Source organism: Enhydra lutris, unplaced genomic scaffold (genome assembly GCF_002288905.1).
Source record: "Enhydra lutris kenyoni isolate GAN:26980312 unplaced genomic scaffold, ASM228890v2 scaffoldscaffold25, whole genome shotgun sequence".
NCBI lineage: Eukaryota > Metazoa > Chordata > Mammalia > Carnivora > Mustelidae > Enhydra > Enhydra lutris.
The window spans coordinates 720,120-732,723 of NW_019154109.1; the positions used below are offsets into that span (position 1 = coordinate 720,120).

At 44.2% G+C, this 12,604-nt stretch overlaps 1 protein-coding gene across 1 annotated transcript; it reads right to left on the minus strand.

Annotated features, from left to right (window-relative positions):
- Nucleotides 1–2,959: 2,959 nt before the first annotated feature.
- LOC111151159 (dual specificity tyrosine phosphorylation regulated kinase 3) lies at nucleotides 2,960–12,400 on the minus strand. The gene is made up of 3 exons (XM_022508956.1): nucleotides 12,174–12,400; nucleotides 10,028–10,139; nucleotides 2,960–4,767 (listed from the first exon to the last, which is right to left on the minus strand). The coding sequence occupies exons 1-3, from the start codon at nucleotides 12,248–12,250 to the stop codon at nucleotides 3,193–3,195; spliced, it is 1,764 nt and encodes a 587-aa protein (XP_022364664.1). The 5' UTR covers nucleotides 12,251–12,400; the 3' UTR covers nucleotides 2,960–3,192.
- Nucleotides 12,401–12,604: the final 204 nt, after the last annotated feature.

The window sequence follows — 12,604 nt, forward strand, 5'->3', positions numbered from 1 at the left end:
CCACACCCTCTCTTCCTTCAGAGTCTCCGAGGGACAGAAACAGAATCTTTAAGTCACAGTTAAGGTAATGGCTGCATTTTTCACTATTATCAAGGTGTCAAGTGCTAGACCAGATGTCCTCACATAATCCTTCTCTGATTACCCTTTCTCAAAAAGGAAAGATTAGAGATCATGTGGGTCAATTTAAAAGAAGACAAGACGTGAGCACCTTGCTGGTACATGGAGGGAAATGAACCTCCATTACCTGCACATCATTGATAGCATCAGAGCTGGTTCATTCAGAGCATCATGAGGACATGGGCCTGCCCATTTGAAGCTGACATTCCAGTAAAGGAAACCACAATAGCATGTGATAAATGAACAGATCAGTCACTGTGAGGACAGAAGGTAGGACAGAGTCTGATACGAGGAGCAGGTATTAGCTGGATTAGCCAATTTCCCATGTTGAGGGCAAAAGAATGACTTTAGGAATAAGGTAAAACAAAACTTCCTACCCAACTCTTTTCATGGTGACAACAGCAATTCGGAAACTCAGCTGATTCTGTCAACTTAAAAATCAGTAGAAGCCACCAACTTGACCTGTTTAATTGAAATGACCAGAAGAGGGGCGCCTGGGTGGCTCAGTGGGTTAAAGCCTCTGCCTTCAGCTCAGGTCAGGGTCCTGGGATGGAGCCCTACATCGGGGTGGGGGGGGGGTCTCTGCTCAGCAGGGAGCCTGCTTCCCTCACCCCTCTGCCTACTGTGATCTCTGTCAAATAAATACAATCTTAAAAAAAAAAAAAAAAAAAAGAAATGACCAGAAGAACAAAAATGGCTGCAGAGCCATTCAGTGACTGTCGGGGAGACAGCCTGAACCTCTACACTAACTCTGATCCAGTTCAGTCACTCTCTGCTATGGGCAGGGATCCAAGTGACAATTTAACAGTGGCTGATAAAAGGGGGCACCGGGTAACAGCTTCTAAAAATGACAACTTGCCCCTAAACTTGAAACCAACTCATCAACCTCCCCAGATCCATCTGGCACAACTGGCCCGTTTTAAAGCAGCCCACTCTCCCCAACCTGACTCGGCTACGGAAGACAGGTGTCCCAGCCAGCCCGGATGACTCTGCTCTGTGTCACTCTCTAGGTTGCCAGACTTAGGCAGAAACACATCTATCTGCCTTCCCAGAGCTTTCTAGAACTCGTATGGCGTCAGAGTTGTCTACAGCCTGTCCTCGGCCTGGTTCCAGGAACCTAAGTCTATCTACTCAATGCACAGAAACGGACCACGTGACCACCTCAGCCACGGGTTGCCTCCTCTCCCGTGGCAGACGGCGTGGGCTGACCCAGGAGATTGCTCCCGACAAACACATCCCGATTCTGGGCACGGCAGATGTGTTTGGGGCAGCAGTCTTTTTTAACGCTATTTGCTTAAGAGCAGGTCTTCCGCACTGATAACAGGCAAAACAACCCCAACACGTGCTCTGCTGAGATAACGTGGGGCTGCTTGCGCTGCTTCTCTGTTGGGCCGCGAGCTCAGCAGGAGCTGGAGGGACGTGGAGGAGGGGTGTGTTTCCACTGCCTTCTGTAAACCCGGAGTGAAGGAAGTGATTCAAGTTTTAAAGTGTGCCATTGCTCAGGCACCAGAAGCACCAGGATGTGCCCTTTTCAAGAGGCCAAGGCCTCAGTCTGTACCCTTATGCCCGCGGCCACGGCCACGCTGTGGACATTGGCTCACTCTCCGTTTTCACAGCCCATGCCGTGGCGATCAGAGTACTTCTAAGGCAGGAGTTCCTTCAGTGATGAACCCCTGGCATTTCTTTTCTTCTGGTTACGGTGTTGGCCGGCGATCTTATGATCTCTGACCTTATGGAGTTCACAGACTAAGTTCTAGAGTGAAAATGGAACTGGGTCATCCTGGGAATGGTGCTGAAGAAAGCAACGGTCTACCTCAGAGAGGCCGCTCTGAGGACCAAGCTCGGGCACACTCTTGGAGGAGGGGGGAAGTAGAGGGGAAGAAAACAGTAGCACTGAGTTTTGAGTTATTGTACCTTTTCCGCCCTTCCAAGGAAGACATCTGGCTAGCAGTCAGCTTTACTGTCAGCCCTCGCTGAATCTTAGCAGAGAAAAAGAAAGGATGTTCAAGTGAAGGAAAAGGAAATGGTTGACCGCCGGCATCTGGATTGTCTTATAGCTGAAGTTCACTCAGCACCTAGGGGACTTCGGCTTAAATGGCCAGTGGGGAGACTGTGGCATGCTGAGGTGGCAGAGGGCTGGGGAGAGAGGAGGGAGGGCAGTGGGCCATGGTTAGGTTTCTCAGAGAGTGATCACTTTTATAGGGAAGAAGTCCATGGAAATGCAGCAAGTAGGCTGGTCTCCAAGGTTCTGAGAAACTCGGGAACTGAAGTTTACCTGCTGCTTCTCCCTTAACAGTCATCTGAGGCGAAGAAGCTGCTTTATGCTCCCTGGAGACAAGGGTGCGGTGGGGTTGTAAAGTGATACAGAGGACTTAAGTTTTAAAACCAATGCTTGGTAAAGGGGTAGGATAGCTATAAAATGCCTTTCCCAGGAAACATATCAGAAGCAGAAAAATCATAAAAATAGTAACAACATAAAATTAAAACAGCACACATCACAGGATTGAAAGAGAAATGAGTCATTGAGAAGCAGTGACACCACTTTTTCAAGTGACTAAGAACTTCCAGAACCTTCCCCTGCCCCATATTCTGTCAAGCTCTTTCACCTGGGATGAGCCCACAGAACGGCCTGCTGGGGCAAGAGGGCTAGCTTCGGCTCTCATCCAGAACCACAGCTGTGTCCCAAGCTACCCCTCCGGAACAGAGGCTGAGGGAGACGAGAAGTGATGAGTGGCCAGGATACACTTCCCGGGGCACCTTGTATCTTGAGAGAAAGGGACTTAAACCAGTAGCAGCATACGTAAGGTGATGTACACCTGACGACAATAATGAAGATGCACTGACCTATAAAAAGTCATTTAATGTACATTCCAGGACGGCCAACACAGGCTGGTTAGGTAATTAGCCCTTGAAGAGTTCTGTTACAGTCATATAAAAATGTTTTGCCTTGTTAAAAAAAAAATCTAGTCTAACAAAAACATATCCACCAATGGGCCTGTATTTTTTTCCCCATGTTCAGGTCTGCAAGATAATTAAAAATACAAACATATACATCTCTGAGCACAGCACTGTCCATTAGCTAATGAGTTTCGGCAGTACACTGCACAGAGGTATACCACCACTGGTTTCGGACATTAAGTTAGCTTTAAGCTTATTGGCTATTCCGACAACTGGAGGCAGCTTGGAACCCAGTCCCTGGAAAGCATTTGCAGGATTTACCACCCGTTTGCCTGATACCTTTTCGATGGTGATGGGTCTGGGCACAGACTTACTAATCCAAGGATGTCTCAGTGCTTGAGCTGGGGTCAAACGGGCAGAGGGGTCCCATTGAAGGCACCTTTTCAAAAATTCTATAAACAAGTAGTCATCACATCCCTTCAGTGCTGTCACCCAGTCTTTGCTGCCTGGGGGGCCCCGCTTTTTCCCCCTACGTGAGCGACCCCCCACAAGCACAACCCTCCCATCTGCCTGAGTAGTCACAGAACAGTAGCGAGGTAGGCCCTTGGAGTTAATGAAGTACTTGGCACGTTTGGATTGCTCCAGAAGTTTTGGTGGTGGCATCCCGAGCAGCTCCATCATACAGGCCAACTGGTCTCCCTCATCCTCTCCCGGGAAGAGAGGCTGTCCTGTTAGAAGTTCTGCAAGGATGCAGCCAAAACTCCATATGTCTATAGGCGTGCTGTAGCGGCTTCCTAAGATGATCTCGGGAGCTCTGTAGAACCGGGACTGGATGTACGTGTAAAGCTTCTGGTATTCGAAACAGCTGGACCCGAAGTCAATGACCTTGGTCGCACTGCGCCCGTGGTGCTTTAGGAGAATGTTTTCTGGCTTCAGGTCACAGTGAATGATCTTATTTTTGTGGAGAGCATCCAAGGACTGCAAGATGGATTGGGCAAACTTGCGAACTAACTGGACGCTAAAACCCTGAAACTTGTTTTTTTTAATGAGCTCATAAAGGTCTATGCTCAGCAATTCAAAGGCCATGCAAACGTGGTTCCGGAAGGTGAAACTTTCCAGCATGTGGATGACATTCATGCTCCCAGTTTTGTCCTGCTTTTTAAGATGCTCCAGAATCCGGATCTCCTCAGCGGCTTGCCGATGGAAGCGCTTTTCATTGCGCACCATCTTCAGGGCCACGTACTGTCGAAGTTTGTGATCGTAGACCCGGGCCACCTGCCCAAAACTTCCCTTGCCGATAATCTTCAGCACCTCGTATCGATAAGCTAGATGGTCGCGAGGCACGTGAATATAGGCCCCGTCTGCATCGTCATAGCCACCGTTATTGGGCCCGCCGATCACTCCGTGTCTTTTTTTGGCATTTGGGCCCACGAAGTAAATCTCGGGGTAGTTGACGATCTCCAGCTTCTCGTAGGCAGTCAGGTGGTGTTTGTACTGCTTCAGGGCTTGCTCGGGAGTCAGGGGCACCGCTTTGGACGTTTTGGCTGAACTGCTGGCTTTCACCGCATTCGAGGTATCTGAACTTTTACCCTGAGAGGCGGTAGGAGAGCACTTTTCAGAGTCGTTGATACCATCTGTCTGAAGAGTATCAGATCTTCTGTTGCCAAATTCTTGAAACAGCTGTTCTACCTTCACCTCACCTCCACTCAGAAAGTGCTGAGTGTGATCTCTGGTTAACTGCTCAGCGGTGATCTATGGAAAAGAAACATGAATGTGATGGTAAAGCCACTAAAAATAGTGGAAGGATGAAACAACCTGTCCCCGGCCGGAACGACACCAAAACTGTCCAGTCACGTAGGTTACAATCACCCAAAAAGTGAGATGAGAGCGGCGGGAGTCAACAGAGACTTGTGTCATACCTTCAGACCCCCTGAGTACAATTGGCCACCTCAACCCCCAGTATAGGCCTTGCTTTGTTTAAGAGCAAACGGTCTTCCTACCAAACCCTAAATGTGCTAAGTTCCTTCTAATAGGTCTTTCCAGTCAGAGTCTTCTTCCCCCCCCCCCCCCTCCATCCTGCACTCCTTCAAGTTCCAACTCAAGTCCCCTCCCTACCATCTGGAACTACTCCAAGCCCATGCTAATTAACCTCGTATCTTAATTGTAGCTTTTCAAATCTGTACCACATGATCTGGCATTTGATTAGATACATACTGTCTCTTTTTGTTTACTGTTTCGAGTATCTTACCAATTCTTAAGGGCATACATCAGAATCAAAATATGCATATTAAAGTGTTCTGTTTAAAAAAAAAAAAAAAAGAAAAAGAAAAAAAAAAGAGGATAAAGAATCCATGAAGGACCAGGCAGGATTTGAACCCAGGTCTTCCGTCAGTCCAGCACCCTTCCCACAGACACAACTTGGCACCGGGTTCTAGCACTTCTACTACTCTCCACTAGGGCTGAATCATGGCTGTGGCCTGGAATCAAGCAAAACCTCATTATCTACTCCCAGGTCCCCCTCAAAAATGACCTCATGATCTATTCCCAGGCCCCCCTCAAAAATGACTGAATGCTTGCAGTTCAGCTCACTGAATCACAAGAGTTCTAAGCCTAAGAGAATTCCTGAGATCCTCTGGGCCAATTCTTTATGCATCTGATGAGTAACAGTGAGAATCCAAGGCCCCCGGAGGGGTGGGGAAGGTTCTGGTAAAACTTTCCTAAAGAGATAGTGTCTCTCTTCTGTGTCTCTAACCTATACCTACACCCACTCTTCCGTAGGAAAAGCCTATGTGATAAAGGCACTTTACTCTTTACACTTGAATTTGCTTAACATTCTCCTTCAAGGAGCAGTAACTCACTGAAGAAAGCTCTACTTATTCCTCTGAGATGAAATATAATTCTATGAAATTAGATGGAGGAAAAGAAAAGCAAAAAAGAGAAAAAAAATTACACACACACACTAAGGAAAATTCAAGAGGGTGCTAGAAGGAAAGAAGAAAACAAATGAAAAGGTCATGATCCAAAGCGGCCATATCCTTAAAAAACAGAATTTTAATATAACTTAAGAAAACAGCACAAAGCCTATTATCTAAATAACAATATAAAAGAGAAAACATAAATAGCAGCAAAAAAAAAAGATGAAACAATTTAAGTGTTGGCCAATTTTATATACAGCTGTAGTTTTTAGAGCAGGACATTCACTCCTGCCTGTTTCTTTCAGGTCATTTATATCAATTTAAACATTTAGGGAGTCCTGTAGTTACAAAAACTGGGTAGTACCTGATAGCACACAAAAGTGAGGCAGGCGATACAACTGTAGCTACACTTTGGCAAGCAGTGTTTGAGTAAAGAAATGATATATGCACCGAGAAAAATCTCTGATACCATAATGGAGAACTATCACTGGTCAAGAAAATAAAACAGGTCTGCAGACAGAACCCAAATACCTTGCTAAGATGTAAATATTATGCAACATGTTTCTTATCAGTAAGAAGTCAAATGACTCACTCTGTACTCAGGGCTGAAAAAACAGAAGAGGGTCCCATCCACCTATCTGGCCCTCCATGTACAGGTCACAGAAACCCTCACTGTTCACTATTACAAGTGCTTAAAAAAAAACCAAACCCACAAATAAACAAGAAACAAGTGTTCTCAATGAACTATAATCCAGGAGGCGATGGGTTTAGCAGAATGAGGGAATTAAAATTCTTTGGTTTTAGGGAGATTTACATAATAAAAGCGAAACTCCGTTTGCATCCCAGCCAGTTTTCCTTAAAATTTTTATACCTAACTTCAGTGCTTCTACATACTTACTGCGAGTGTGTTGGGGACATGTGCTGAAGAAAAGAGAGGTCTATGGGAGTCCTGGCTATCCTGCTTAAAAGCTGTAAGTCCCCAGGCAGGTTGCTTGACCTTTCGCCCAGTTTCTTAGCCTTAGTTTCTTTATATATAAAATATGCATAATAATACTTATTTGCAGGATGCTGTGTGAGTCAAATTATAATTAATAATATATGTGAATATACCCTTACAAGCTATAAAAGATTTTACAAACACTGGTAATAATTTGGTAAAATTCTCAATATATTTAGGCTTAAACTATGTGCCTTCTCTTTGCCCTTTCCGTTTCTCTCTTCTCTCTGTGGGACCTCCTTCCATATCTCCAGTCCCTCTCCAGCAGACATCTGGCACTAAATAGGTCTCAGGTCTCCTGCAGCATGATGGCCCCCACAACAGGCCTTCCTTTAGGATGCACGGAAATCCCTCACCCACTTTCTCTCCTGACAAGAAACCTGCTTTCAACTTGCTCTACAATTTAAGCTGTCACCTCTCCAAGTTACTGGAACTTTAACAGATCAATGCCTTAACCCAAAGGAATGACCCTCCAGAACCGAGGTCACCAGTGACAAGCTGGTAGGAAAGGGATTTGAGGGTCCGTCCCTGGGTATTTTTACCAACTCTGCCTACAGGTAAGGCTATGCCGGCTCTGGAGGTCTTCATTTCTGTTTGTGATAAAGAGAGGGTCTCAGGCACAGAACATTAATATAAGAACAGAAATTTAATTTGCACCGAACTATTACAATAAAATTAGGGATGTTGTTTGGATTTCCCGACTCAGGTTTTTCCTTAAAGTGAGCCTAAATCTCACTCCGTGTAAACTGCGTCTTAGTTTGCCCTCTGGAACTACACAGAAGTGTCCAAATTTCATGTAAAAGTCCTTCACATACTTAAAAGGGGCTGTCCCGCCGCCACCATTTTTCCCTGGGCTCATCAACCCACCACACCCTCTCCCTCACATGGTTGCTTCCTATCCTATTCACATTCTCAGCGCGGGCTGCACTGCAGGTCTCTCTTGAAGTGTGGCTCCCAGGAAGAAAACCAAGCTCCGGGTACAATCCACTTTGGATTTTCGAGGTCTGAGTCTCCAGTGAATCTGAAGAATTCCAGGAAGGAGTTTTTCCACACAGGGAGGGGTTCTCTTCTTGGGTTTCTTTCCTTTCCTGTACATAACTCAAATACTGGCCTGAATCAATCATGTATCAAGACTGTTGTGCTATAAATAAAATCTTCCTTTCATTGTTCTAGGAGAATCTACAATTTATGTTAAAGTATAATAGTTATAAAATACTACATATTTCTAGACTGTAGTTATAATCACAATAACTGAGCAATACAGATTATATACCAATTATTTTCATAATTATGTAATTATACCACAGGGACAGATAATGCCAGATTAATCATGTTTTGTTTAAGAATGCTTCACATACGCTGTTAACTTGGAGGGCTCTTGACATTTCAAATAGAATCCTCAGCTGTGTTAATAGAGTCTTGAAGATCTTGTTGAGAAATTCTGAGAAGGCATATACTTCTCATCCAGACAGGAAACACTCCATTCTCTTTCCCTAGCTCTTGACCCTAAATCTGCAACACAAAACTTAACCCAATAAAAGCCTATATGCAGATGGTTTATGGTATACAATGAGAACATAAGAACATCTTGGATAAACAATGAAGCCTAAAGGCTTTGTGAAAACAGCAATAGGGTCTGGGGATGGAGTCATGTCATAAGGGTCTATCCATGTCAACAGAGGTCAAAGAGCATTTTTTTCAGCAAAGTTTGCAAAGACACCATTACCTTAGAATGAAAATTCTATGTCCCCAAAATGGTTACTCTGTATATTATACATTAAGAAATTCATTTTGACCCTGAAACATACCATTTAATTGACCTGCTGGGAGATGATTAGCATTGGCTAACTCTAAATTGAAGTTAAAATGAACTTTTAAGTCACATGTTAATGGACCAGCCCCACTGCAAAGTTTCCCACAGAGACATGCTACTGGGCAGCCAGTAACCTAGAAAACTGATGGTCAGATGGACATTGGGGAGGAGATGTGCTATGGTGAGTGCTGTGACCTGTTTAAGACTGATGATTCATGGACCCTTACCTCTGAAACAAATAATACATTATATGTTAATTAAAAAACAAAACAAAAAAAACCAAACTGAGGTCAACCAGAGAAGTATGAGATTCTGGAGCTCTGAGAAGTTTTTCACGTATTAAAGAAATAAGCTTCCTGAGAATGGAAAGGAAACTTACTGTACTCCAGAGAACAGGTTAAAAATAGGGTGACCAGCCTTCCAAATATATTTAGCCAATACTCTGTAATATTATTAGCCTCAGAACTAGTGAAAAGATTGACTTTAATAGCAAAAGCTGACAAAAAGTTGGGGAGGGCTATGAAAAATGCATGCAATATTTTTTGGAATATAGAAACAATTTGAGGTCTTAGATGAAGAAATGTGAAGGAGAAATTACAAATTAGTATATTCAGTTATTCAATTCGTTCATTAGGTGATATATACAGCAAATGTTAAAGTCACAGGATAGCTTTTCCCTATCCTGGAACTTGTCCAAACCCTGTTCTCCCTACTACTCTGTGTACGCTGAGGGAATATGAATTAATTTTTTTATTACCTTAAGTAAAACAGTGTCAAAAGCTAAATGTCTGCAAGCTCCAGAATGATTAAATTCATCAAAAACCAAACTGTACTGTTCAAGTTTTATTTATGATCCATAAAGTGATTCTCTGTAGCATACTAAGAAGCTAGGACTGTATTTCTCTCTTGTAGGGGAAAAAAAGGTACAGATCTATAATTCAGGGGTATTTTCTGTTTCTGGTTTTTGTTAAAATGAGTTTTTACAACACACTGTCTATGCTCTTCTATAACAAAACAAACATTCCCTAGATACAAGTAGCTTATTATTTTTTTGCTAATGCCATATATTTATCCCCGTGATTGAAAGGAGTAAGTGCAGCTCCAAATCAAAATCATTCTATAAAGCTAAAGTGGGAACACAGCAATTGCTATTTCAAAGTCAAGAGAAACCAAAAGGAAACAAAAGAGTCTGGGTTGCCAGCGAGATGTAACTGTACCTTGGGCATTAAGTAGCACTTCCTTCTTTTCAAGACAACTAGAGAGCAAAGAACAACTTCATTTACTTACATTTAGTCTTCTGGGCAGAGGCGGTTCAGAAGGATTGCAGAGTACATTTGAACAGGGTGGGCATTTGGTTTCATCTATCATCATGAAGGTATCATAGACACCATCCCCCAATCTAGTTGAAAGGATTACAGATAAAATCCGTCAGTAACTTAAGTATATAAACTTGTATTTTCAAAACAAGTTTTGAAAGTTTTATTTCTGTGTCTTTATTGCCTCACATCTGCCACAAATAACTACTACAAATAAATGTCTACACTGCATGTTGGTATTGAATACAAACAACAATTGTATTGAATACAAATACTGGGGTATTTGGCAAAAGAACAGAGGAAGGCCAATTTTTCTTTTTTTTTTAAAAGGGAAGCATTTCTAGGTTTTTATTTTGAAATAGTTAAAACAAGTCTGTCTTTGTGAATGTTCTTAAAAAAAAATAGGGACTATCAGGGTGCCTGGCTGGCTCAGATGGTAGAGCATGTGACTCTTGATCTCGGGGTTGTGAGTTCAAGTCACATATTGGGTGTAGAGATTAGTTAAAATTGGAATATTTAAAAAAATTAAAATAGGGACTATCAAAAGGATCTCATTTAACTTACTGCTTGCAAATAAAGGCTAGTTTGAATCTGAAGCCTAAAAGCTAACCAGAACAGGAAAAGAAAAGAGGAAAAAAAAAAAAAGGCAGAGGTAACTATATTTTAAAAATCAGAGACTTGGATGCTAATCTCAGCTCTACCACTGGCTGTATTAACTTCTTCCCTGACTTTGTTTTCCATTCGTTATAATGGGAAGAATAGTTCCAGTCTACAAGAAATGAAAGGTCTTAGGGCTGTCTTCTTTTTATTGTTTATTTACGTACCTACTTAACATCTACCTAATTTGTAGAAACATACAGGGAAAAGCACAACAAATACTAAAGGGATTCTCTAAATTACAAAATGTACTGAATTTCACTTCTGTATCCACTTCAATTTCTGGTGGATGGTGGAAGCTAAATGCTAAACGATTAAGGAGCACCTCTGTTCTTTAGCACTGTGTCTCCACAACTGAAGAGGAAGAGGGTTTATTTTATTTAATCCACAGGATGGTCCTAGATAATGTATTTCATCTACCACAAAGAATATGAATTTCCCAGTTATAGACATCAGTCTTTCAGTGTATCATTTTTACATAATACACCACAAATACAATAATAATGACCAGAAAGAATTTTTAAAAATCTTTTAAAATATGCTGAAATATTTATTTCAGTTTTTTAATTTCAATATTTAAAGTTGCCTTTAGAAACTGCTTTGTAAAATTATTTCTAGAGCTTTCTTCATTGGTGTGTTATAGAAATACAAAGAATAATTTTAAAAGTCCAGTACAAATATTTTTGGAATATTCTTTTTAAAAACTAGCTCACATTCTGATAGCATTATTTATATCTTTAATGGAAACTGCTTCTCTGACAACCCAAAATTCGGGATGTGACTGAGTCTTTGCCAACAGCATGAATATAATAAATAAAATGGCAGAGGCGTCCACATTTATAGAGAAAAAGACACTGAAGACTTGCAAGTATTCCTATAAATAGGCAGAGGAAATCACCCGAAGGAAGTCTGATTGCAAATGAAGCGGGGGGAGGGGTCCCTTGTCTCCTTTTAGGCGTAAAATACAATGCAAGGTGGAGAATCTCTCAAAATAGGATCCCCAGAAAGCCCTATTCAGCACAACCCTTCACCTGCATATCCGAAGCCGACCGCACCCCTCACGGCAAAACCCCAAGAGTTCAGCCCTTGGTTATCTGCTCTGAGCAACAGGGCTTCCGTGAAAGGTAGTGCTCCCTACCTCCACAGTTTGCTAAAAAAGCCCCACAAAAAGTCCCAGGTTCTTAAAGAGTTCCTTACCATATCCCCGATCTAGGGCTGCTTCTCCTAACTCCGCTCCAGCCCCCTCCCCTGATCACGGTGGGCTTGCGGGGGAGGGGAGCTGACGGAGGGGAAGAGGGTGGATCCGTCCCCCGGAGGCGGTCAGAACCCTTCCCTCGTCCTCCTGCTAGCGGCTCACTCCAACCTCAGTCCAGGCCTCCTCCGCCCCGCCCCCGACCCCGCCAGCCTGCGCCAGCCGCCCACTCGGGCGCCCCCAGCCCGTTACCCTGCGGCGCCGTTACCTCCGCTGCTGGGGCGGGAGTCCAGCTCCGGGCGGCCCCGCATCCTTCTGCCCAGGCCCGCGAGCCGTGCCTCCCATCCGCTAGCTCGGGACCCCCGGGGGAGGGGCGGCGGTTGGAGGGTTCGAAGTGCAGGGACCACCTGCGCTGGGGCGGCTGCCGCCGGGACCGCGACGCTTCCCGGGGGAATCTCGTCCAGACACTGCAGATCCGCGCGCCTCTGCTTGCGACTCGCCGGGCGGGGAGTGGGGAGAGGAGAGGCAGGGTTGGGAGGGGGAGCGGTGTGGTCGCCTAGCAACCGCGGCACGCCCCGGGAAACGCCTCTGCGCCGCTACGCGGTGACGCAGGGGGGCGGGGCCCGAGGCCTCTCCCCACTGCGCGGCGCTGGCCTGGGCCACTCGCTAGGGCTCCGGGAGGTTCGGGGCGGGACGTCA

Bases quoted from the DNA above. Each gene is read 5' to 3' on its own strand.
- LOC111151159 (XM_022508956.1), bottom strand. From the start codon at position 12,250: ATGGGAGGCACGGCTCGCGGGCCTGGGCAGAAGGATGCGGGGCCGCCC. The intron at 10,140-12,173 runs GTAACGGCGCCG...CCTTTCAACTAG, and splicing joins CTCCCGCCCCAGCAGCGGAG to ATTGGGGGATGGTGTCTATG. The intron at 4,768-10,027 runs GTAAGTAAATGA...TCTTTTCCATAG, and splicing joins CTCTGCCCAGAAGACTAAAT to ATCACCGCTGAGCAGTTAAC.